The 22,433-nt window shown below is 55.1% G+C and overlaps 1 protein-coding gene across 1 annotated transcript; it reads left to right on the forward strand.

Moving 5' to 3' along the window:
- Window positions 1-800: 800 nt before the first annotated feature.
- On the forward strand, window positions 801-21,667 carry LOC112857059 (multidrug and toxin extrusion protein 2-like). The gene is made up of 19 exons (XM_086686152.1): window positions 801-965; window positions 1,150-1,262; window positions 1,510-2,337; window positions 3,516-3,617; window positions 3,880-3,948; window positions 4,691-4,839; window positions 5,543-5,585; window positions 9,017-9,061; window positions 9,294-9,391; window positions 9,822-9,919; window positions 10,904-11,017; window positions 11,746-11,861; window positions 13,062-13,170; window positions 14,042-14,117; window positions 14,543-14,612; window positions 18,874-19,006; window positions 19,079-19,173; window positions 20,072-20,165; window positions 21,136-21,667. The coding sequence occupies exons 3-19, from the start codon at window positions 2,143-2,145 to the stop codon at window positions 21,354-21,356; spliced, it is 1,827 nt and encodes a 608-aa protein (XP_086542278.1). The 5' UTR covers window positions 801-965; window positions 1,150-1,262; window positions 1,510-2,142; the 3' UTR covers window positions 21,357-21,667.
- Window positions 21,668-22,433: the final 766 nt, after the last annotated feature.

A 22,433-nucleotide genomic window follows, 5' to 3' on the forward strand; every position in this document is an offset into this window, starting at 1 on the left:
TGCTGGACAACTTGGCAGGGGGGCGCCGACACCCCTGAGCTCTCACCTCCCTGGGGGACGGCACTCTACATTGGCTGTCACAGCTGGAGTCCCAGAAAACCAGACTGGGAGGCTGAGTCTGCAGGTGGCTGAACAGACACGCAGCAGAATTTATAGTCACTTGGAAGTGGGAGGTGGTGGTGGGGGGGGGTTAGTAGTGGGGTGTAGGGTGTTCCTTGAAAAAGTCTGGAAGCACAGTCACGTGGGAGCATTTAGAGGACTCTTCCTGGAGGAAGCAGTTCCCACCGTGCCCCTGGGCCTGAGGCAGCGACCCTGCAATGCCACCGGGGCCCTAATGCCTTGTTCCTAACCACCCCCCCCCCCACCCCGGTCTGGACACCCACCCAGGGCCTGAAAGGAGTGTGAGAACGAATAGCTTTATCCAGAAGGAAATGTAGGAATTATTAGCTTATGCAAAAATGCTGGGGAATATTGTGGGAAATGCTTTGGGGACGCCCAACCAAGGAGCTGCCTTCTGGAGAACGAGCTGGCCCTGACCTGCTGCGGCTTAGTGCCCCACTGGTCTGCACGGGTAAAGCCTGACCGGAAGCAGTCGGAAGGTGCTGGACGCAGGCCATTTGCACCAAATACCTTCCATCCTGGTGGGGGCGGGTTTGCCTTCATTAAACCAGACTTTGGATTTAGATTTGCTTGCCTGCCCCACACCCGCGGGGTTCACGGAGGGCACCCCCACCCCCACCGCTGGGGACTCCCACAAAACATGGATTCTGACCACAGAAGTCACTTCGCGGCTGCAGGAGTAAGGCAGTGGACTTAGGCTGGTGGGGTCACTGCTCCCGCCACATGGCTCCCTGTCTGGGGACAGCGGGTGTCAGAAGAGACTCCTGAGGCCCAGGGGCCCTGAAGGAAGGTTTTTGGCCGCCCTCTCAGAAGCGGAAGCCAAACCAGCCAAGAAGGGGCCAAAGGTGAGGAGAACTGGAAAAGGCACTGGAGGATCAACATCATAAATACTGGTGATGAGCTTATTACTAGGGCGTTGTGGCTTTTACCCGTTGCCCTGCCTTTTTTGGGTCGTATCCTAATAATTACAATGGTAATAAAACGTCTTCTCTTTCCCCTTTGTCCGTGGCAGCTAACTTTACTGTTTAGTGTGCAGGTTGTAGAAATTTGCGCTAGGAGCTCGACAGAATGAGGGAAGGAATATCCATCACGCAGCAGGTGCACAAGCCAGGGGAGCATTTGGGATTCTGCGCGAAGACCAGGTCTGTGAGTGCATGTGGGGAGCAGCGAGTGCACAGGGTGTGTGAGATGTGGGTTGGAATGCACTTCTTTGGTTTGTTTTCATCCTCACTCCTCTCCTTTGGCGGGGGGCGGGGGGGGGGTCTGCTTCTCCCTCCCTCCCTCCCTCTGTGCAGCTCGCACATCCCGAAGCCTGATCCAGGACTGGGCCAAGTACGGTGGTAGTTATGAGCCTCCCATGGTCTGGTCTGCCCTGCCTGTCCTTGGTAGGTCGTAGGCCACCCCTGCGTGGAAGAGAAAGAAGGTGAACTGGTCGGGCCAGAGAGGAAACTGGAAAAAAATGGAGGGCGAGAGGGGTGAGCGGTTTGCCCAAGTGGGGTCACCCTGGGTCTCGGGGATGCTGCCCAAAGGGATGGTGGGCAGAGGCAGGGCTGGGGGTCCCTCCCCAGGTATCCTAGCTCCTGGCTCCAGGCCACTGCCCCCTCCCACCATATGACTCCCGGGGCAGAGCTCTGGACGCTGCCCACCTGGACGGAATCCAGGTTCTGCTCCCTGCCTTTCCGAGTCTCCACTGTTTCATCTGTGAAATGGGAGTCATCACGGGCACCATCATGCCGAGGGGTAGCATGCCCAGTGCCTCAGCGCAGCCCATCCGGGCCCCGTGTGCCCCCACACTGTCCCAAACCTCCTCCTCCCGGGGCTTTGCAGCTGACCGCCCTGGGACCGCCCTGGGACTGCGGACACAAGGCCCCCACAGGCAGCAGCGTGGGTGACTCCCAGGTGCCCAGGACTCTATCCTGTCCCCCTCTGGTGGCAGAACCCAGGGACGCTGGGCTTGTGTGATAGGCTGCCGCAGCGGCCCCTCCTCCTGCCCCTTACTCATTAGCCAGGCTGCAAAGTAGCATGGGCTTGGCTGGGCAAGGCTGGCTGCAGGAGCGCTCAGGCATGCAGGGTGGCCGGCAGCCCAGTCTTGAACTGGACAGCGTTCGGGACACGGTCACCCCAGACCGAGGGGGCTGTTGCCCTGCCCTCCGCAGGCTGGTCCCTGTCGGCTTTGGGGCCGAGGTGTGGACGCTCTTTGCCCTTTCCGGACCCCTGGTAAGTAGACGATGTGAGGGGCAGGCAGTAAGGCTGGCGGCAGCTGCCGTCCAGGTGTGACAGGGCTACGCCAGGAGCCGCTCACACCTGTCCCCAGGAACTGCCCACATTGACCATGTCCAGACTGCACCCGAGGTCACCGCCCACAGCAGGTGACTACAGGACAGCCGTCCCTGGACAGGTGCATGGTGTGCCAGTGGGGCCTGACCTCGCTCAGCAGCCCCACTCAAGGAGGGACAGGTGTGTCCTCCTTAGGAAACAAATGGGAAGGCTGGGCTAAAATCCCTAGGGTGACGAATGAGACCCATTCATGCAGGAGTCCGGGGGCCTCTGCTACAGGGGGAAGAAGGGAGCCTCTGCCCATTTTATGTCCCACGGGAAAATTGCTTTAGCTACCCTTTTTTTTTTTTTTTCTGACCACAAAGACGAATCAATATGGGCACCCCATAAAAGCTGCAGATACAATGCGGGGCGCCTGTGTGGCTCAGTCAGCCAAGCGTCCGACTTCGGCTCGGGTTGTGATCGCACGGTTCGGGAGTTCAAGCCCCGCATCGGGCTCCGTGCTACCAGCTCGGGGCCTGGAAGCTGCTTTGGATTCTGTGTCTCCCTCCTTCTCTGCCCCTCCCCCGCTCGCACTCTGTCTCTCAAAAATAAGCGAACGTTTAAGAAATGATTCAGAGAAAGAAGAAAGTCAGTCATCTACTCCCCCAACCAGGACATAGCCACTGCCAAGATTTGGGTGTATTTTATTCCACGCCTACCTTTTTGCGTGTATGTGACCTGACCAAATGATGATAACATCGGTAGAGTGTTGGATGCTTGAATCAAGCTCTCTGGGCTCCAGGCTCTGTGTGTTGCTGAGTGCTTCTTGTGCATTCCTGCACTTTCAGGCAGGGAAACCGGAGCCTGGAGGTTAACCACAGAGGTTAACACAGCTGCTGACGCCAGGACGGGAGCAAGACTCGGGTCACCTGACTTCCAGCCCCGATCGCTGTGTCTGGCTCAGCCACAATGCCAGCTTCCTTGGGGCGGGGGATTGGCCCCAGGGCCTTGTGGTTTTCTGTTTTGTTTTGTTTCATTTGCAGGGTTTCTGGTGTGAGGCCCCCCGCAGGACCTGGAGAAGCCTCTGTGTGGGGCTGGGCTGTACAGGGCCCTTGAGCCTGGCTGCTTTTCTGTAGTTCTTGTTCCAGGTGCTGACCTTCATGATCCACATTGTGAGCTCGGTGTTTTGTGGGCACCTGGGCAAGGTGGAGCTGGCGTCAGTGACCCTCTCGGTGGCCGTGAGTATAGCTCCCTGCTCCGTTCCGCCCCCAGAAGACAGCACGAGGGCTGACAGCTGCATTCAGAGCTGGGACCTGGGGGGCCTCGCCCAACGGCACACGGCACACGCAGGCCGGGCCTGGCCAGGAGGGGGCAGTGTCTCTGACTCAGCTGCAGGTCAGAGCTGCTGGTGGGTGGCCTCCCCCAGATGGAGGGTCCCCTCCCAGGGTCCCCTCCTTGGGCCCTGACAAGCCCTGTGTTTTCTCCTGTGTGTGGCTCCAGTTTGTCAATGTCTGTGGAGTTTCCATAGGAATAGGCTTGTCCTCAGCCTGTGACACCTTGATGTCCCAGGTAGGTGTGCCTTTTGGAGTCGGGCGATGGGGTGCCCATCAAACAGGCGGGGGGCGGAGGGGCACGGCTGGTCCCGGCCTGCCTGCAAGGATTGTGTGCCATCAGGGAATTAGACCCTTCATTTTGAAAGAGTCTGAGCAGACGGGCTAGAGAGCCATGGAGGGAATGGGCCAGAAGCAGTTCCCTGACCTCACGTGTCAAATGCTGAGGGTGCACAGAGCAGACCCTCCTGCCCCCGGGGTGGGGGGTGGGGGTGCCACAGCCCAGCGGGACTCAGCTTTCCTGGGGGGTGGGGGGGTCTGGACTCACAGTGGGCCCAGGGACCTGGGCTTGGTCCTGGCTGCCACTTACCAGCATGGAGACTTGACAATGCTCTCGGAGCTTCCCTGAGAACAACGCCTTCCTACTTAGGCGCTTTTGAAGAACCAAGGACAACGGGTAGACAGAGCCTGGCGTGGAGCTAGTGCTCAGCAAATAACCGCTATTATGATTCTACCAGCGGGCTGAGCCCCTGCAGAGGAAGCCCCCCCCCCCCGCCGGCCCCCCCCCCCAACCATGCTGCGATCAAAGGGGGCCAAATGCCTGCTACCGAGGTGTTGACGGGTGCCTGTCGTGTCCTGGGTCTGTCCCCACGGCACCAGCACTGGCTAGGAGGTTGATGCCCTGGCTGGGCTCACCCAGGGGACAGACGGAAGGTACTGAAGGTGTGAGCAGCTTGACCCAGGGATGGGCTCTTTTGCAGAGCTTCGGGAGCCCCAACAAGAAGCACGTGGGGGTCATCCTGCAAAGGAGCACCCTGGTGATGCTTCTCTGCTGCCTCCCCTGCTGGGCACTCTTCCTCAACACCCACAACATCCTGCTTCTCTTCAGGCAGGACCCAGCCGTGTCCAGGTACTGCTTGGCTTCTGCCGGGAACCCGGGGAGGGACCCCACCCCTCCCCCCCCAACCATGCTGCCAAAGAAGCCATGCCCTAGGCCCCCGTGCTTCTCTGGGTCACAAGCCGTCACAAGTGCAGCTCATATGGGGAAGGTTCTTGGTTTTTGGACTCTCCCGCCCGGCATGCGATTCCAGCTGTGACCAGCAGGGGGAGGATACAGGGCCAGTTTTCATTCAGGAGGAAAGGCAGAAAAATGGATGGGATTTGCCTGTCCCAGCAGGTAGCTGGGGCTTCCCAGATGCTTTTGGAGACTTGAAGTGTGCACTACACCGTCTTCCAAAAAAGAGACAGAAGGGCTGAACCAAGTTCAGATGAATCACACCGTTTATTAGTAATCTTAGAAATGTCCCCTCGTGGAAATAGTGTGTTCATTTTATAGGATGGGCAAGTCATTTGCTTATTTTTTTTAAGTTTATTTCTATTTATTATTTATTTTGAGAGAGAGAGGGAGAGAAGAGAGCACAGGAGGGGGCAGAGAGAAAGAATCCCAAGCAGGCTCCACACTGTCAGCATGGAGCCCCCACACGGGGCTCGAACTCACAAACTGTGAGACCATGACCTGAGCTGAAACCAAGAGTTGGACGTTTAACCAACTGAGCCACCCAGGTGCCCCGGGCACAGCCTGGTCAGTTCCGGAGCTTCTGTTTCCTTCGCAGGTTAACTCAAGAGTACGTGCTCATTTTCATCCCGGCACTTCCGGTAAGTGTCACTGTCCACGGAGCTGGGAGGACGGTGGACTTCCACCCCCCTAAACCCCGGCTTTCTCTTTGCCGCGCCACGTGCTGGGGAAGCCCGTGAGCCCGCAGCGACTTTCCGCTGTGCCGCTGAGGCTGGCCGAAGGGACAGCAGAATTGCAGTCCCATTCCGTCCACGCAGATTGGACTTTCAAGACGTAGCATGGCATGTTTTTTGATGAGAAAACCATTCACTGGAGAAATTGTGGGAAGCGTGGGAAAGAAAACATTTTAATCGCTTCTAATCCTGCCACCCAGAGAGACTCTAGGGTCAGATCCCTTCCCAGGATTATTTCTGCGCGTGGACGCGTGGGTTCAAACACACATACACGTGTACGGTTTGAAAGAGGGTCAGTGTGCGTAATATTGTGTTATTACCTGCTTTTCCCCTGATATTAGTCTCTCGATACGATTAAATAGCCTCCCACAGTATCCATTTCGGAGGCTATGCACTATCCTACAGTGTCATGATTTATCAGCCAATCCTAATTTGTCAGGTATTCAGGTTGTTTCCAATATTCACTAGCGGAAAGAAGATCGTGCTAAGCGTCCTTATAGAAAAGTCTTTGTATCTGTAACGATTCCCTTCAGGCGCATCATGGGAATTGGTGTTGTTCTGTCAATGGCTTCTGATACCAACTTGTACAGATTTTATCCCCACTAGCAACACTCTTGTCAGTGTACTATTATTCAAATATTTTTCGCGGGGCGCTTGGGTGGCTCAGTTGGTTGAATGTCTGACTTCGGCTCAGGTCGTGATCTCACATTCGTGGATTCAAACCCCACGTGGGGCTCTTTGCTGACAGCTTGGAACCTGGAGCCTGCTTCAGGTTCTGTGTCTCCCTCTCCCTGCCCCTCCCTCACTTGCTCTGTTTCTCTCTCTCTCAAATAGAAACATTAGAAAAAAAAATTTTTTTTTAATTTTTTCCCAACTAGAAACAGTTTTCAAATGCGTGTTATTGCTAATGAACCTTTTTTTCATGTATTTTTTTCATCATTTTGTTTTTCTTCTGAGAACTGTCCAGACCCTTTTTTAGTGGGTTAATCTTTTCCTAATTATTATAACTCTTGTTAACTAGTATCTTAACCCTTTGCCTGTTAATTTTTTTTTAAAGTTGGTCACTTGCCTTCTAATTTTTTGATATTTTTGACCTAAAGAATTAAAAAAACAATTTTTTTTAAGTTTATTTATTTGAGAGAGACAGAGCAAGCAGGGCAGGGGCAGAGACAGAATCCCGAGGAGGCGCCACACGGTCAGCTCAGAGCCCCATGTGGGGCTCGAACCCATGAACCGTGAGATCATGCCCCGGGGCGGAAACCAAGAATCTGATGTTTATCCGACTGAGCCCCCCAGGCGCCCCTTGACCTCAGGAATTTTTTTTTTTTAATTTTTATTTTAAAAAAAATTTTTTTTTCAACGTTTTTTATTTTATTTTTGGGACAGAGAGAGACAGAGCATGAACGGGGGAGGGGCAGAGAGAGAGGAAGACACAGAATCGGAAACAGGCTCCAGGCTCCGAGCCATCAGCCCAGAGCCCGACGCGGGGCTCGAACTCACGGACCGCGAGATCGTGACCTGGCTGAAGTCGGACGCTTAACCGACTGCGCCACCCAGGCGCCCCAGGAATTTTTAATGTATATGTAACAGACCCATAAATCCCATTCTTTATGAAGTCTTTGATGAACTTAAAACCACTTAACCCATTGCAAGATTATATAAACATTTTGCCCATATTTTCTTTGAGCCCTCTCGTGGCTTTTATTTTTACACTTAAGATTCTAATCTACCTAACACACTTATAACTAAGACTAATTATTGCCTGTTCTCCCCTTTCTCCACTAATTTGTTAAATCCCAGCTAAGCAATGCATCTAGTCAGGTCAGTTTCTGAGATTTCTCACCTGACCCCGTGGCCTGTATGTCTGCTCTGGAATCCATTGCTACTCTATTTGATTTCTTGACTCAGTGACACGTGTCACTAGCTGGCAGTGTTGCGTCTTTGGAACAACAGCTCCCCTTTACCCTCTATGACACCAGGGGGTGGGGTGCTGGAGGACCGATCAGGGAAGGGTGAAGGTGGGGTGCTTTAAAGCACGCCAAGGCCTGGCAGGAGGAACCCCGGCCGCACCCGCCTGCCTGAGAGGCCAGTGCCATGACCCCTCTGGGGTCTGGTCAGGTCCAGATTTCCGTTGTATTATGGAAACCACCTGCAAAGGCCAGTCTGTCTCCTCCAAGGGTTTGCTAGAGCACACACTTCAGCCCTTCAGACCAAGGTGATGGTATCTTGCCAAACAGGGCCACCGGGGCTGGGTCAGGGGAGAAACCTCCTAGAGCGTCAAAACTGTGGCAACGCCTTTACCAACTAAAGCAAGTCCTTGCCTTAAAATGCGGCTGTAAAACTTACCAGTCAAGTAATAATAAAAATGACAAACAGGATTTACATAACGCTTACCTAACATTTGGAATGCTTAAATGGGCCATATACTGTTTTATAGGCATTTTCTGATATTAACTTTAAATATATATGGATACATAGCATACACACATTATCATCCCCGTTATAGATGAGGAAATTGAGGCACAGAGAGGTTAAGTGACCTGCCTAAGATCGCACAGCTCGTAAAAGGCAGAGCCAACCCTTGGACGCAGGCAGTCTGTTCCAGCTCGTGCTCTTAAGCCCCGTGCTATACTGAGGAGAAGCAGAAGGGAAAGGGAAGCAAAGGGAAGCAAAGGGAAGGGGTGGGGTAGCAGGGCGCAGGCCCTGGGCCAGGCTTTGGCAGAGGACAGAAAGGGCAGGGGCAGCACCCCTAACACGCACACACTGACACGCAGGCCCTCTCTGTCCTCCACGGACAGGAAAGGTCCTGCCACCCCACGGGGGCTTGAACCCCCTCAGCAGGGCCTACCGGTGGCCACACTGCTGGGTCCCCATCTCCCTGCCCAGCCCAAGGCCTCTCCCTCCAGATTCTTGGTTCCAGCAGCCAGAGCCAGGCTCAAGGGCAGTCACAACCCGTGGATTTGGACTCTGATGGGCCCTTCTGTGCACGGGCCCCTGGGTGGCCTTCCTGAGCTGATGCAAGGTCCGAGCCGGCAGCAAGGAGGCCTGTTAGGCGCTGGGCCTCTTACACAAGCCTTGTGAGAGCCAGCGCTGCTTGCGTATCTCGTCTGCGGTGGAGCCCGAGCCTTGAGGGGGCCTCTCCCCATAGGCAGGGCCAGAGTGCACCTGAGATGCTAAGTGGGCTTCTTGGGGTCCCAGACCTATTTGGATGAAATAACTGCCCCTCACTCAGGTACCAGGGAAATACCTCCTGATGTTCATCATGTGCTTGTTTGTTTTGCTTTTTTGGTAGTCGTTGTTTATGTGTGTGTCTGGTTTTTTGTTTTTATTTTACACAGGCGTTTTTTCTTTACGGCCTGCTGGCAAAATATTTGCAAAATCAGGTACAGGTCCCTGGCCAGAGGGCGACCCCTGCCCCAACACACTGCCCCATTCCAGCGAGAAGGGGTGGCTGGGGCTTTTCCCCTTTCGGCACCCTCTGTGAACCTACTGACCAAGGCCCAGTAAGGAGCCGCGTGTCCCCAGCCTCTTGCCAACCCCTGGACGTCCCCGGGCTTGTCCACACCCCCTGGCCCTGCCCCCCGCCCCAGCAAGGCCAGTGTTTGTTTATTTCAGGGAATCGTCTGGCCCCAAGTCCTCAGTGGCATTGTGGGCAACTGTATCAATGGCTTGGGCAACTACATCCTGGTTTCTGTGCTGAGCCTGGGGGTCAGGTGAGCACCGGGACCACTGGGCTGCAGGGGCCCACCAGGCACCCCACCCCTGACGGGGGCAGGTCAGTTGCCATCCCTGCCTTGCCAAAAGGGCAGAGGCTGCCCCTGCCATCCAGAAGTGGGGTGTCATGAGGAATTGGGGGCCCTGCTGGTCCCTCAAGTTCTGGGGGACTCCCCACCAAGGAGACAAGGAGAGGAGCCCTCCTCATCCCTGCCCCAGCCCCCCAGGAGAGGCCGAGCGTTGGGACCTGGCAGGGGGACTCAGGGACACTGTACTAAGGTTCCTGGGTGTGGCTGATCTCTGGATGGGGGTGCTGGCTGCCCATGCCTGGGCCCCCTTCCCTTCCATGCTGGCTTCAGGGGAGAAGTCCCCTGCCCCCAGGGCCAGAGTCGGCCCCTGGCCCCAGCTCAGCTCTCTCTCCTTTCCCAGGGGCTCTGCTTACGCCAACACTATCTCCCACATCCTGCAGACCATCTTCCTCTTTCTCTACATTGTGCTGAAGAAGCTACACCTGGAGACGTGGGCAGGTGTGGGGGCCACCCTGCCTTTGGGGGGCTGAGCAGATCAGCAGCAGGCAGGACCCCGGCTCGGGCATGGGGTGTTCACTTGGCAGGTGGACGAAGGCCCGGTGGGAGCCCCTTTGGAGGAGCCTTGTCTCGGGCTTGCCTCCACTTCCCTTCAGGGGCTCCTTCCCCTTTGCTCTACCCCTCAGCACCCCTACCCCCAAAGGCCCAGGTGCCCCCCATCCAATGTGATACGGTGCAGAGCCCTGCTGGGGACAGCCCCCAGGGGGCTCTCTGGCCAGCTCCCTGATCGCAGGTAAAACCCTAGGTGTCAGCAGTGGGCCGAGTGCTCGACATTTCCGATCCCCGGTTACTCCACACCACCTTATAATCCCCATTTTACTTACCTGGAGGAGATGGAGTGAGGGTAAACAATTTGCTCAAAACGCCAGAGGCGGCGCCCGGTGGGGCTGGACTCGAACCCGTGCCCATGTACTCCCGGTTCTGAGCTTTCCTGCCTCCTGAAAGCTAACTCTATAGATTTCGGGGTCCGCTTTCGGGCATTTGTGGACCAGCCCCTCCGGACGGGGCCTCATTCACAGGGCAGGGAGTCCTGTATGGCCACTCTGCTCTCCCTGTCCGCACGGCCCTATCTGCCCCGAGAATCCAATCCTTTGACCTTGACCTCATGCCATCCTCCCAGCAACCCCTCTGGGGCGTCTGGGCAAAGAACTCAGATTTTCAGAGGAGGGAATGGAGGCCAGAAAGAGCAGGGTAGTTGCCCAAGATCTCGTGGTGTCACGGGTGGAGCGGGCGACCTTCACCCACGCCTGAGGCTCCCATCCCGAGCCACCCCGTGGTGCACCTTGGGCAAAACACAGGAGGCCTGGGCTTGCGGAGCTGAGCCCGGGAGTGGGCGGAGCCAAGGGCGGGCAGGGGCTCCGGGCAGTGGGCGCGCGTGCGCGATGGGCTCCCTGCGCCGCGCTCCAGCGGGGCTTCTGTTCCTAGGCTGGTCCGGCCAGTGCCTGCAGGACTGGGGCCCCTTCTTCTCTCTGGCTGTTCCCAGCATGCTCATGGTGTGCATGGAGTGGTGGGCCTACGAGATCGGGAGCTTCCTCATGGGTATGTAGAGGAGCGCGGCTCGGGGAACCGTGTGGGCAGCCCGGAAGCCCCCTCTCCGGATGGGTGGTTTGGCGGCCTCGGCCAGGTCGGGGCTGTTGCTCTCTCCAGGTTGTGCGCTCCCAGAAGGTAGGCCTGGGCTTTTCATGTCAGGAACCCAGCATGGCTCTGGGCCTGGTCCTGGGCAGGTGTTGGAGTCAGTGGGGGAAGCGAGGGACGGAACGAACGTGGGTGTGAGCGTGCAGGGGCCAGGCAGGCGTGGGGGGCTCTCACCTGACACGCCTGTGCTCCCCGGAGCACCCCGTGCAGAGTCCACGCAGCCCAGGAATCACAAGGCCCTGTGAGAGAATGGCCCTGAGAGAGCACCTGGTCCAACCCTTGCCCCTCATTTACAGATAGGTAAACTGAGCCCCAAGAACAAGAGACTGCCCGGAGTCCCAGTGGCAGCGCTGGGACCCAAACTGGGGTCTCCTGATCTTGGTCCAGGTCTCTTTTCTCTCCATATGCCATGTACACCAAGGACTTTCAACTTGAAAGTGAAACCATACCGGGAACGAACAGCCCGTAAGAAATTCCACCACAGCTGGGTGGGATTTTCCTGCCAGGCTGAAGGCCAAACGGGAACGTTTTCTGTTGCAAAGCTGCCCTTGGAAGTCATTTGCCCCTTGGCCTCCAAAGCAGAGGGGAGTCCTGTTCCGTGTCCGTGAGCTCACCGTGTGTCTCTTCCGCAGGCCTGCTCAGCGTACTGGACCTCTCCGGCCAGGCCATCATCTACGAATTGGCCACCGCAGTCTACATGGCGAGTATCTTATGGCGGTACCTTCTGCACGCCCTCCATGCCGGCCAGGCCCCGCTGACAGCCTGGGGTGTCACAGAAGAGGGGCAGGCTGTCCCCCTAAAGGCCATCTCTCTCTCAGATGACCTCCTTGTGCCCATTAGGTCCGGGCCCTGCCAGACACACACAGGTGGCCCCCAGCTGCTCCACCGAGAGTAATACTGAACTCCCATGATGTTAGAATTTTTAAATTAATTAGTGCCACTTAAAAACGGGAATATTTCACATCATAATCTGAAGTGTTGCATTTTCTTGGAAAACGGGACATTCCGTTTAGCAGCAGGCCCACATTCCTGCAAACCCGAGTCAGCGAGAGCTCGGTGACCGTGTCCCTGGCTGGGGGTTCACTGCTGTCCCCCAGCCCCCCACAGCCCCATAGCTCCCTCCTCTTCTTACAGAGACATGAGTTGTCCCATGTTACTGCGTATGCCTCTGCCAGCTTCCTGGGGACATGCAGACTGCGACCCTTTGGGGACATGCACTCTGAGTTTAAGGAAATGATTCACAAAAGTCTACACTTACAGCACTAAGGTATAAGGTGCTTAATTTTACAAAGGGTTTTCCCAGAATTTTGTTTTTTCTAACAGGGAGCTTTTCTGGCATACTTAAGACCACATTCAACTCTTAAAAATGCACTTACTTACGAGGTTTTGGCAACACATTGATTCTGGTTGCAGGGCCAGTCTGCCTGTGATTTGTTTTTTAATTTTTTTTTTTAATGTTTATTTATTTTTGAGAGAGACAGAGACAGAATGTGAGTGGGTTAGGGGCAGAGAGAGAGGGAGACACAGAATCGGAAGCAGGCTCCAGGCTCCGAGCTGTCAGCACAGAACCCGACGCGGGGCTCGAACTCACGAGCCGGGAGGTCATGACCTGAGCCGAAGTCGGACGCTCAACCAACTGAGCCACCCAGGCGCCCCTGCCTGTGATGTCTGATGGTGCCGGTGGGGGCAGGACTGACGGGCTCGCTGAGGGTGCCCCCACCCCATCTCCCAACCTCAGCTGTGAACGCCCTCTCTCCTCACGCTGCCTTCCTGGGATCCATCCTGTCTTCCTGCTGTCCTCCAGCTGGCCCCCTGATGGAGGGTTAGAGGGCTGTTCCCCCAGGCCCCCTCCGCCGCCCCCGGCACAAGCCTCTTCCTGGCTCAGGATCCAGCCCCTTCCAGGGGCAGGAGGTTGATTCTACTGATGGCCCCTTATCTCTGATCGCAGATTCCCCTGGGGCTCAGCAACGCCGTCTGTGTCCGTGTGGGGATGGCCCTGGGAGCTGCAGATATAGTGCAAGCCAAGCGGTCGGCCAAGTCAGGCATGCTTTGCACAGGTGGGTGGAATCCTCTGGGGGTGGGGGCGGGGCTTGGGAAGTTGGAGCCTGGGGCAGGGGACAAATCTGCAATACCTGGCCCGGAGGAGCCCCAGCTGAATTGACGCCACCCTCCTACCCTCCCCCCGCCCCCTCCCCCACTCCCTCCTCTTCCCCCCCCACCAGCAAACCTCTCTTGTCCCGCACTCCTTCCCTGCTGCTGTTCTCGGGTTCTCCAGGGACAGGTCACCAGTTTCCACCTTCATGTGACCCTGTGAAGTCCCCTCCTCCCCAGACTTCTGCCTCCATGTCCAGGGGCCTTCTGCAAATTTGCCTTCCCAGCATCCCCAAGGATCTCAGGACCTGCCCCATCCCACCCCTCGGGACCAACGGATCTTGTGTCCTCCTCCCGGGCTCTGCTTTCTGAGGCTGACAGATTCAGATCAGCTGTGGACACCAGTGGTTCTCAGGCTTTAGACTATCAGAATCATCTGGAAAGATTAGAATCCGATTGGCAGGCCTCCCCCCCATGGAGTTTCTGATTCAGTAGGTCTGAGATGGGGTCTGAGAACCTCCATTTCTCTCTTTTTTTTTTTGTTTCTTTATTTTTGAGAGAGACAGACAGAGCGTGAGTGGGGGAGGGGCAGAGAGAGAGGGAGACACAGAGTCCGAAGCAGGCTCCAGGCTCGAGCTGTCAGCACGGAGCCACCCAGGTGCCCCTGAGAACCTCCATTTCTAACAAGTTACTAGGTGATGCTGTTGCTGCTGGTCCCGGAACCCCACTTTGAGAACCACAGGGGGAAAGGCATTTCCTATGCCTTCCTGCCTTGCACTGACCTAAGCTGCTCCTCCAGGGGTTGGGGGCAAATGCTCTTCCTTTGGTCTCTTCCAGGTGGCACCTTGCTGGTTGTGGGCATCGTGCTGAGCACCCTGAAAAATAAACTGGGGCGTATTTTTACAAATGATGAGTAGGTAATCAGTTTTCTTCACTGACTTCTGGGAAATGTCAGAGTGGCTTGCAGCTGGTCCTCAGAGATTCGTCACCTGGCTGGCTCAGCACCAGGTCCAGAGGAAGCAGGACCAGCCTCGACTTTGCTCTTGCTGGGAAGAAGCTAGCATTGATGCTTCTCCCCCCGGACCACGGCCTCCGTCACTTGCTGGTCCGTAGACAGGATGCCGAGGGCAGGCAGTACAACATTGTGGGGCTCTCCTGGAGCTTAGGGCTCCATGAAGAAACTTAGGGCTGGGAGTGTCAGGTTTGTGGGGGGGGGGGGTAAAACTACCTCCGTTCCAATCATTTTTAGGAGGAGGCACAACAGGGAGGGTGTGAGTCTCAAGAATGCAGTGATGTCTTAATGCTCCAAGTGAATGTTCTTTCCGGTTTCTCCCGCAGACAAGTCATTGCCCTGGTGAACAAGGTCTTGCCGATTTATACCGTCTTTCAGCTCTTTGAGGCCATATGTGTGAGTACTGCCCTGATGTGAAGCCTGACTCCCCTGTAGGAGTCCATGCTCATGGCCCCTCCCTGAGGCCTCGTCGGGCTGCGAGGATTAACTCATTCAAACATGTAAAGGGGGATGGGGCGCCTGGGTGGCTCCGTCGGTTAAGTGTCCGACTTCAGCTCAGGTCATGATCTCACAGAGGGTTCGAGCCCCGAGTCCAGCCCTGTGCTGACAGCTCCAAACCTGGAGCCTGCTTCAGATTCTGTGTCTCCCTCTCTCTCTGCCTCTCCCCTGCTCATGCTCTGTCTGTCTGTCTCTCTCTCTCTCAAAGATAAACATTAAAAAATAAATAAAAGTTAAAAAACATGTAAAGGGCTGACTCTGTAGTAAGTGTCCACTGTATCTGCTTGGATTAATTCTATTATTCAAAACAATGAATCCCCTCTCTTCTGCAATTCCAACAAGCCAAAAGACGCATGCGGATTTGCAAAAAAACAAAAACAGAACAAAAAAAACGCCTGAAAAATTACACCCACATAAACTCACAAATCTTTTTCCCTTCCTCATGCCTCCTCAAGAGCTGAGGCCACAGGCTTTGAGCCATGCCCCTATTGGTCAGACGCTCAACAGCACCATGCTCTGTGAATCAACCCAGAACACAGAGGGGCCTGAGTTTTCTGTGCCTTTGAAATGGGTCATTTCAGAGGAAAGGGTCCCATTTAGTGCAGATGTGGATGATGTGAATTTTAAAGAGCATGACATAAAACAAGAAAACACTGAAGTCTCCTTTTATTATTTTTTTAATTCATTTATTATTTTGAAAGAATGTGCATGTGCACAAGCGGGGGAGGGGCAGAGAGAGCGATGGGGAGAGAATCCCAAGTGGGGTCCGCATTGTCAGTACGCGGCCTGATGGGGGGCTCGAACTCACGAACCTCAGGATCGTGACCTGAGCCGAAATCGGATGCTTAACCGACTGAGCCACCCAGGTGCCCCCAAATCCTCATTTTATTTTTATTTTTTTTAATTTTTAAAATTATGTGTGTTTATTTTGAGAGAGACAGAGTACGAGTGGGGGAGGGGCAGAGAGAAAGGGAGACACAAAATCCGAAGCAGGCTTCAGGCTCCAGGCTCTGACCTGCCAGCACAGAGCCCAATTCAGGACTTGAACCCACGAGCCGTGAGATCATGACCTGAGCGAAGTCAGACGCTTAACTGAATGAGCCACCCAGGCGCCCCTCCCCTTTAAATATTGGACAGAATTCACCAGTGAAGCCATCTGGGCCTGGGTTTCTGTCAGAAGATTTTTAAATTAATTCAATTTATTTATTTGTCTCTTCACTTTCTATTTCTTGAGTTACTTTCAGTAATCTGTGTCTTTCAAGTAACTTATTTACTTCAACTAAATTTGTCTAATTCTCTGGCACCAAGTTGCTAATAGTATTTTCTTATAATCTTTTTCTGTATGGTCAGTAGTAATGTCCCTTCTTTCACACCTGACTTTGGTCATTTGGGTCTTCGCTTTCTTATTTTCTTGGTCTTATTTTACCAAGGTCAAATCCTTGGCAAATGTTCATCCTTTTTGTGGATGTTATCAAAGACCTAAAATTTTGGGTTTCGTTGATTTTCTGTTGTTTTTTTCTGTCGTCGATTTCAGTAATTTCCCCTGTCATCATTATCCCCATCCTTCTGTTTTATTTAGGTAGAGTTTGCTCTTCCTTGTTTCTTAATGTGGGGTATGGATTTGAGGCCTTTCTTCTTTTCGGATATAGGCATTTACGGCTGTGCGTTTCTAAGCACTGTGGTAGTGGCATCTACTAAATTTGATATGTCGTTTTATTCTTCGTTCAAAATATTTAAAACTTTCTCCTGCTATTTATTCTTTGTGTTAACCAAATATTGGGGGCATGCCCATTTTTCTTTCTTGTCGGCACCTCTGATTGAATTCTCTTGTGTGGCCTTGCACAGCCCCATCCCAGAGAACGTCAAAGCGTGTGACCTTTCTCTGAGGCCTCTTGTTGTATTTAGGAATTTGCCCGGGCTATTTATTTCTGTGAATCCCGCCTCCTCTACAGCCTGGAGCTGCAAGATCTCTACTCAGTTTTGTTTTCTGGGTTTTTCTCCGTGCTTATCTTAGGCTTAGCTTCCTAGGGGTCCCACCCTTTTGTCCACACAGCTCAGTGTTGAGGCAGTTGTTGGTCGGAGGTTGTGTTCAAACACCTGACAGCTCGCGAGGCTTCCGTTCTCTGCCGAAGGATCTGAATGTGCATGTGGGCTGTTTTCGAGTCTGCCCGGCTCTTACTTCCTTCTGGGCTCTTGCGTGTCTCTTCCGTCCACGTGCACAGGCTCCATTGTCCACGACGTGTGGGAGGCTGGGGCCTGCCCTGGTCTCCGCTGTGTGCACACACAGCCTGCAGTCAACTTGGAATATATGCGGAACGTATCGAGCTCAGCTCCCTCTCCCCGCCACCCGGTTGTTTCGCCTCCCTGTTAAATCCCTGCCTAGCACACCGGTCCGCCGCCTCTCCCTAACAGACCCAAACCTTCTCAACCGCACAGACTGGTGGGGCCACTGGCCCTTCCTGGGTGCTTGCCTCTGACGTTGTCACCGTGACTCAAAATGCTTTAAAGGGCTTCTCAACCTTGGCACTGTGACATTTCGGGATGGAGAATCCTTGGTTATAAGGGGGCCGCCCTGTGCCCTGTAAGGTGTTTAACAGCATTCAGGGCTTCAACCCTATGCAGCTAGCACTCCTCAGTTGTGACAACCCAAAGCATCCCCCGACACTTGCCAAGTGTCCCCTGGAGGGCGAAATATACTTGTTGAGATATATACTTGTAGAGCTCATCAATCATAATTTGGGAGAAGTCTTCTTCTAACCAAAAAATATCTTCTGTGTCAAAATATATAACAATGGGAAACAAACATGCCATATTCAGAGTTCAAGAGGCACACACCTCCTATCCCGAATGCATTACCTCTTTGCTCAAAAGTGTGAAAGCAAACCACAAAATACTCCACATCCTTCATCTTTTTTTTTTTTAAGCTTATTTATTTTGAGAGAGAGAGAGAGAGTGGGGAAGGAGCAGGGAGAGGGGGAGAGAGAGAGAGAATCCCAAGCAGGTTCTGTGCTGCCAGCACGGATCCCAGTGTGGGACTTGAACCCACTAACCACGAGATCATGACCTGAGCCAAAACCAAGAGCCGGATGCTCAACCGACTTGAGGCCCCCCAGGCGCCCCGCTCCACATCCTTTATCTTAACAAAATGAAAATACCAAATAGCTATTCGTCAGTAGCACTGACCAAGCATGAGCTGTGCCTGTCGCTCTTTAGTTCATCAGCTCTGAGATCAGGCTGGGAGGATGACCCTAGGAAAATAAAACAGTTAGTGCTTTCTCCAAAGTCGTTCTTGTCCGTGAGCATTATGGGGACAGGAGCAAGCAAGGACTGCGTGTCTCATCTGGAGCAGATGACACCTTTGTTTGCCACGTGCGGTATCCAGAATGATGGCCCCCCCAAAAGATCTCCACATCCTGATCCCCAGACCTGTGAATGTCAGGTGGCAAAAGGGGACTTTGTAGATGTGATTAAGTGAAAGATCTTGAGATGGGGAGATTATCGTGAATTATCCAGATGACCCAAAGTAATCACAAGGGTTCTCACAGGCGAGAGAGGGAGGGAGACAGAAGGAGATGGAAACACCACGACAGCCGCAGAGGGTGGACCGATGCCACCGCTGTCTGGGGGCCGGGAATGCAGGGCGGCCTGTAGAGGCCAGAAAAGGCAAAGACACACAAATTCTCCGCAGGGGCCTCCAGAAGGAACCCGCCCTGACTAGAGGGCGGTGAGACCCATTTCAGACTTGTAACCTCCAGGACCAGAAACCAGTGCACGTGTCTTGTTCCAAGTCACTAACCTACAGTAATTTGCCACAGCAGCACTGCCAAGGCAACACAACTCTGTGTGACGTCAGTCCAGCCTCCGGGGCCAGCTGGTGGTCGGTTTCCAATTTTACCTTGACTTTCTAGAGAAGCAGTCCTAGTGTGGAGGGGAAGACGGGGCCTCTGGAGTTGTGTTCAAGACACAACTACTCTTGTGCAGCCGTGGGCAAGTGACTTGCCCCGACTCGGTCTCCCCACGGATGGGGACAAGAGCACCATCGTTGGGCTTAGAGTGAAATCAAGCCGTGCGACATGAGTGGCTTAGAAGAGAGCCCGCTGCAGGATCCCTGCCGTCAGGCTCACGCCCGCCTCTCGCCCCTTTCTGCCTCCCCTCCCAGTGCGTCTATAGCGGAGTTCTGAGAGGAAGCGGCAAGCAGGCCTTTGGAGCCGTCGTGAACATGATCATGTATTATGTCATCGGCCTCCCGCTGGGCATTGTTCTGACCTTTGTGGTCAGAATGGGAATCATGGGTATGTACTGTGAGGGAAAGTGGGGGGAGGCCTGGGAGGACGCTGTCCCCATTTGTCACTTGTCTCCCCCAGGCCTCTGGCTGGGCATGCTGGCCTGCGGCCTCCTGGGAGCTGCTGCGTTTGCCGTCTACACTGCCCGGATGGACTGGAAGCTAGCCGCAGAGGAGGTGAGCGTGCGGAGATGCTCAGAGCACGTCAGGCCTCAGCAGCAGTGACCTGTGGGATGAGCTGGGAGGGCGGGGGGGTCACGGAGGGGCCCCCTCAGCCTCAACATCTCCGGGCACCGTAACTGGACCCCAGACAGTGCCAGGATACGGTCTAATTTCAAGGAGAGGCACACACACCAAAAAGCTTCCACGGCCAGCCCAAGCTGCTTGAAACCAAAGCAAAGAGCTCAAACTAGTCTGAACCCGGATGAGCCCCAAGAGTGTGTGCCCGACTTTGGAAGGGGGAACACCATCACTCTGTCCAACATCTTCTTGGCCATTTTTTTTTTTTCTTTTTCATGTTTATTTTTGAGAGATAGAGCACGAGCAGGGGAAGGGCAGAGAGAGGGAGACACAGAATCGGAAACAGGCTCCAGGCTCTGAGCCATCAGCACAGAGCCTGACACAGGGCTCGAACCCACGAACCGTGAGATCGTGACCTGAGCCGAAATCAGACACTTAATTGACTGAGCCACCCAGGTGCCCCTTGGCCGAACTTTTTAAACAGGGCAGGCCATGGGGCGCCTGGGTGGCGCAGTCGGTTAAGCGTCCGACTTCAGCCAGGTCACGATCTCGCGGTCCGTGGGTTCGAGCCCCGCGTCAGGCTCTGGGCTGATGGCTCGGAGCCTGGAGCCTGTTTCCGATTCTGTGTCTCCCTCTCCCTCTGCCCCTCCCCCGTTCATGCTCTGTCTCTCTCTGTCCCAAAAATAAATAAACGTTGAAAAAAAAAATTAAAAAAATAAATAAACAGGGCAGGCCCGCGCCTGCTTCTCAGACACAGTAACGGTGACAGCTCGGTCTGAAGGTAGAGACGGAGGGGGGGGGTGCACTCTCAAAGACCCCGAATCTGCTCTTTTAGGCCCAGAAACATGCCGGACTGCTGCCGCAGAGCACTGACAGCACGGTGGCCACGGTCCCCCGACCCGGGCCTGCAGAAGCCGTCACCTCTTCAGGTAACGTTGTCGCAGTGCTTCGGCCGGGTGGGCCCCAATGCCAGTGGCAGCCTCTTCCTTGCGTGTCCCGGGCAAGTCCAAGTCCAAGCTGCCGGCCCTCCTCTTGGCACAAACATGGTGTTCTAAGCGCCAGGAAGACGACACCACTCCCTGTGACTCAGAGGCCCCACGTGAAGCACGTCACGTCCTTAGCCTCGTGAGGCAGCCAGCTGTAGCCCCATCCTCGGGTGAGGGAGCCAGGCTGAGAGCTTAGGTCTCTCCCCCGACGATGGTCCCGCAACTGGAAAAGGTGAGATGATCCCAGTGTGGGCCCGTCACACTCAAGGGCACGTGCTCACCACGGAAGCCCAGCCCGGGCCAGAAGGCCACATCCCGGCCTATGGCAGCTGGGTCTCGGCCGGTCCGCCTGGCTGGACCAGCTGGTGGGGGGGGCACTTCCCCTGCCTGCCTCTCTGTACCCCATCAGACAGGCGGGCACCTCTGGTGTGTATCCAGCGTGTCTGCGATGCAGCGATGGCCTCGGCCCGAGGCGCAGGGGCCCTCCTGTCCCGGGCTGGTGAGGGGCGCCAGGTCTGGGTATCCACAGCCCAGAGCCCTCACTTATCCGGTGACCTCATCTCCCCCGGGGCCCTGCCGTCGTCAGCGCAGCAGCGAGCTAGCTGACAAACACTCCGGGAGCCTAGAGCGTCACGAGAGACGAAGGTGAGGTCCGACCGTCTGAGCGTTTCAGATGTGCTCCGAAGGCACGTGTGGGAGTGACACGCCATCGCGTGTCATCACAAGGCTCAGACGGGAACGCGCCTCACGTGATCGTACGAGCAGCTTTCTCTCTGCGTCACGCTCGCGTGTTAAGGTGTTTTCCCACATTATTGCACCCAGCGTAACAAAGGCAGCCAGGCTTCCTGGTTCCAAGGCCACAGCTGTCTCCCAGGCCCCCGGCGCCGCTGACTGCTCCCGTTTGCCTCCGCAGTGGCCACGGGTGCCTCTCCTGGCATCACCCTGACAACGTATTCAAGGCCCGAGAGCCACCTGGACCTCTTCAGGACTCCGGAGGTGGCCCAGGCCCTTCCAGCTCCGGCCAGCAGATTGTCAGCCAGACAGCTGGCCATCCGCCGCGGGGCCGCCCTGGGGATGGCGTCAGGCATGCTGACGGCCGGGCTGGTCGTCCGGGTCCTGACCACCAGACACTAGCCGAGCGGCTCGGAGACGGAAAGGAGGCCAAGGGTGGCCGCGCCCACAGGTCTCCACACCGGTCCCCCTACAACAGCACCCTGGGGATCCAGTGCGGGTGGATGTACACTTTGGACCGCACCTCAAAAACAAAACCTTCAGCCGGCGCCTCGTGTGACGTGACGGTTCTGTCAACCTGGCCTTCTCTGCTCTTTAAGAGGACGTCAGCCGACCGGAGAGGGACAATCCTGGGGCTGCTTCAAATCGGGAGATTTCAAATCAAGACACAATTTAAAAAACCAGTTACCCAATTAAAAGCTACATATTTCCTAGGTGAGTCTGCCGCCCCCCCGTCTGTTCACAAAGCCTTTGAGAAGCTTGGACAAGGGGGCCCATGGGCCCTGCATGGGCAGCCCGGTTCGCCACACCCCCCGTGTGCCCTGTGCCCCACGGGCCCCTGCAGATCCAGGCACTGGCAACCCCAAAGGGGCAGGTGGCTGTCCATAGACCCTTCATTCCATCAGCATTGTGCTGATCACAGACCTTGAGAAACCCTTGTTCTTACAGCAGCGATGGGGTAGAAAGAAGAGGAGCAAAACCAGATCGATCGCTTGGCCGTGCACCCTGGGGGTGAATGCAACGCCGACCCAAATTCCAGGCTGCTTCTCTTTGTGGCCTGGGACTGCCGAATATTTTCAGGCCGCACGCTGTCATCCAAAGTGGAGGCAGTCTGGCCTCCGCTGCCACAGTCCCTTAGGCATCAGTGGCTCCACACACGTTCACAAACAAAATGATCAAAGCCAATTAAAAAAAAAAAGTACACACAGGATGTAATCCCTGTTTGAAGAGTCAACATGAATTCATTTTGTTTTCGGTACCTGGTGACAGTCCGGGCCTCCCGCTCACAGGGAGGAAGAAGCTGATACCCTTGTCCGTGACACTGACACCTTAGTGAGCTTCTGGCGACCAAACAAAACGACTGAGGACGGGGCACAGAGAAGCAATGCTGTTGTTTCCCCAAAGGTGCTCTAAGGTTGAAAAAGGATCTCGAGAAAAGGGTTCCACGGTCAAGGAAGTTTGGGAAACGACCCCCACCAA

The sequence above is a fragment of the Puma concolor genome, chromosome E1 (assembly GCF_028749965.1).
Source record: "Puma concolor isolate L17-30 chromosome E1, mPumCon1.1.hap2, whole genome shotgun sequence".
In the NCBI taxonomy this organism is placed as follows: Eukaryota; Metazoa; Chordata; class Mammalia; order Carnivora; family Felidae; genus Puma; species Puma concolor.